At 35.1% G+C, this 2,500-nt stretch overlaps 1 protein-coding gene across 1 annotated transcript in view; it reads right to left on the bottom strand.

Annotated features, from left to right (window-relative positions):
- The window catches only part of itih2 (inter-alpha-trypsin inhibitor heavy chain 2), a 36,380-nt gene that overhangs the window by 13,005 nt on the left and 20,875 nt on the right, over positions 1–2,500 (bottom strand). The window contains exon 14 of the mRNA XM_056455515.1: positions 2,251–2,429. Coding sequence (XP_056311490.1) covers positions 2,251–2,429 — 179 coding nt within the window. The remainder of the gene's footprint in view (positions 1–2,250; positions 2,430–2,500) is intronic.

Raw genomic sequence — 2,500 nt, 5'->3', positions numbered from 1 at the left:
CACAGGACAGAGGAAACCATGGGTGAAATTAATTAGACGGAATGAATGTCCTTCATTTCAAGTGATATGCCAGAGTACGCTCATGTGCAGTATGCACTTCAAAGCAGAGATCATTATGTTTTATCAAATATTGGTGGTCTTTGTTTTATTTAGATGTGAAATTATAATATAGACAAAATTCCAGTTAAGTTATCTGCCTTCTGCAAACAAGTGCTCCTATCAAGATCATTAATATATAAGCATAATTTTCCCCCACATTGGAATAATAGACAACTAATACAAATGCTATTTTTTTACAACAAAATTTATTTGGTTAGTCAGTTTTATAATAAAGATGGTATACTTTTCTTACAATGAATTCCTTTCTCATCACAGTATTACTGTAGTAGTTATTGGTTCAATTTTTTCAGAGACTCATATGTTATTTAGTGGTATTAATCAAGACCATCGTCTTTTGATTTTACTAAATCTTATGTTGGCAAAACTTGTTTTACAGTAAATACCAAGAGTAATAATAGAGCTTTTCAAACTCTTTTCCAAAAAGAAATCACTACTGTTCCTTATATACAATTTTATTTGATGTCTTTATTAAAGGGTGACTTGATTTGATGAAAAAAGTGTGGCTGTTACCACAGAAATATCAGGTTAGAAACAAAATTAAAGAAATATCCTATAAACTTCTCCACAGATTTTATCCAGCAAAACATTATTTACAAAAATTTAAAAGTGGAATTGATGTAAATTGTATTTTTGTAATAAATACGAGGAGACGGTTTTGCACTTATTTTGGCATTGTACATACTCAGTCAAAAGGAAGAGGTGCAAAAAACTATTAACAATTTTCAGTGTTCAAAACCTCTTTCATCATTGTGGGAAAATGTACTTTTTTGCTTTACTGTCTAATTTACTAATAAGCAACCAAATTTTAAGGTATTGATCACTGAACTATGCTTGTATATTACCAGCATCAGAGACGCTTTGAACAAGGAAGCCTACCCACTTTAAAATATTGTGAACTCTATAATGTATTTATTTAATTATTCCATATGTACATTTTGTATATTTGTATTTTATTTATAATTACCCCCTGGCATGTATATTTTTTGTGTTGTAAAATGTTATTTGCTGTTCTTTAAAATAAATAATAAAAACTTAATAAAAAGCAGATGAACAAAATGAACTGGAACATGAACTAACTTTAACCTGAATATTCAGAAACACACCCTATAGGCTACAGACGGACTGTTTTGAAGATATTTGCTTTAAAATTTACAAATTTAGTAATTAGTGTTAAACTGAAGTACTTTAATAGAATCGTATTCAAACACTGAACACATCAACAATCATCTTTATTTTTTCCGGCGAGTTGGAGCTAAATTATGTTTTCAGACTTCAGTAAACCTTAAGAGCATTAAGCAACCTGTTATTATGGGGCTCCTCGTTCTTTCGCACTGACCGATAGCAACTCGCCCGTATCTGACCCTGAATACAAAGGAAGGAGGGGGTTAGCACAGCTTACGGACAACTACTAACATAAAACTAATCCTGCTGGATGTTAAATAGTTATTTTTGCTAACGAATGGCTTGAGTTAGCAGATCTTATGCTGTTGGCTGCGCACCTTACTGTAACCTAACGTTGCAAACGCTTCGTGTAAGACACATTTTCTGCACAAATTCCTTTTAAATGCTGATTTATTTAGGCTACATCAGTTCATTAACCAAGCGAACAACCTGTTATTGTCCAAATTAAGGCAAAGTTGACAGTGAAAATGTCATCCGATGTCCTGAGGCTGTCATGTTTCTGCGACTGTCAGCGAAACCGGAATTAGCTAGGCATTGCTTCGGAGGGCGCTTCCGGTATTCAATTCCGCTGTGAAAAAGGTCTATTTCTGTACATTTTTCACAGTACTTGTCACTCACCACAGGGATTTGTTTGTGCAAATATTTATCTGATAATTTGGAAATATTTAAGAAATGCAACAAAATTACTTCTTTGTGTTCCCTCTTGACTTGCGTTATTTGCTTTGTCACTTTATTTATTATTCTCTGCTCTGATTCATAGCTGAACAGTCAATCAGAGTGCTCTTTTTCCCTGACGGCCAGTGCAGATTTTACATGCTGAATCAGGAATACTTCCTTCAGTGTGAACCTGACTAGAGGCAAACAAATTAACCTGACAGATGCTCATCAATAGCCTCGCGCTGTCGACTTGGTGTGTCTCAGCCTTTAGATAAACTTTGGTTCTGGTACCTGAGCAGCAGCCATGTTTGGAGTCTTTGGGCGAGTCTGCAATCAGTCGTTCTGGCGTCCCTTCATCATTACTCTCCACCAGCATTGCAGTTAAAGGGGTCACAAACTGATGCTCCACAGCCAAGGCCACAATCCTCTGAGTGATCTTACGCTTCCTGGATGCAGTACGAGCTAGAGAGCTTCAAGAAAGGCAACAGTGAGTGTGATTAACAGAAATCACAAATTCAGATGTTTCCATTTAACCACATAC

The sequence above is a fragment of the Danio aesculapii genome, chromosome 4 (assembly GCF_903798145.1).
Source record: "Danio aesculapii chromosome 4, fDanAes4.1, whole genome shotgun sequence".
Lineage (NCBI taxonomy): Eukaryota > Metazoa > Chordata > Actinopteri > Cypriniformes > Danionidae > Danio > Danio aesculapii.
This window is presented reverse-complemented; position numbering and strand designations above follow the sequence as displayed.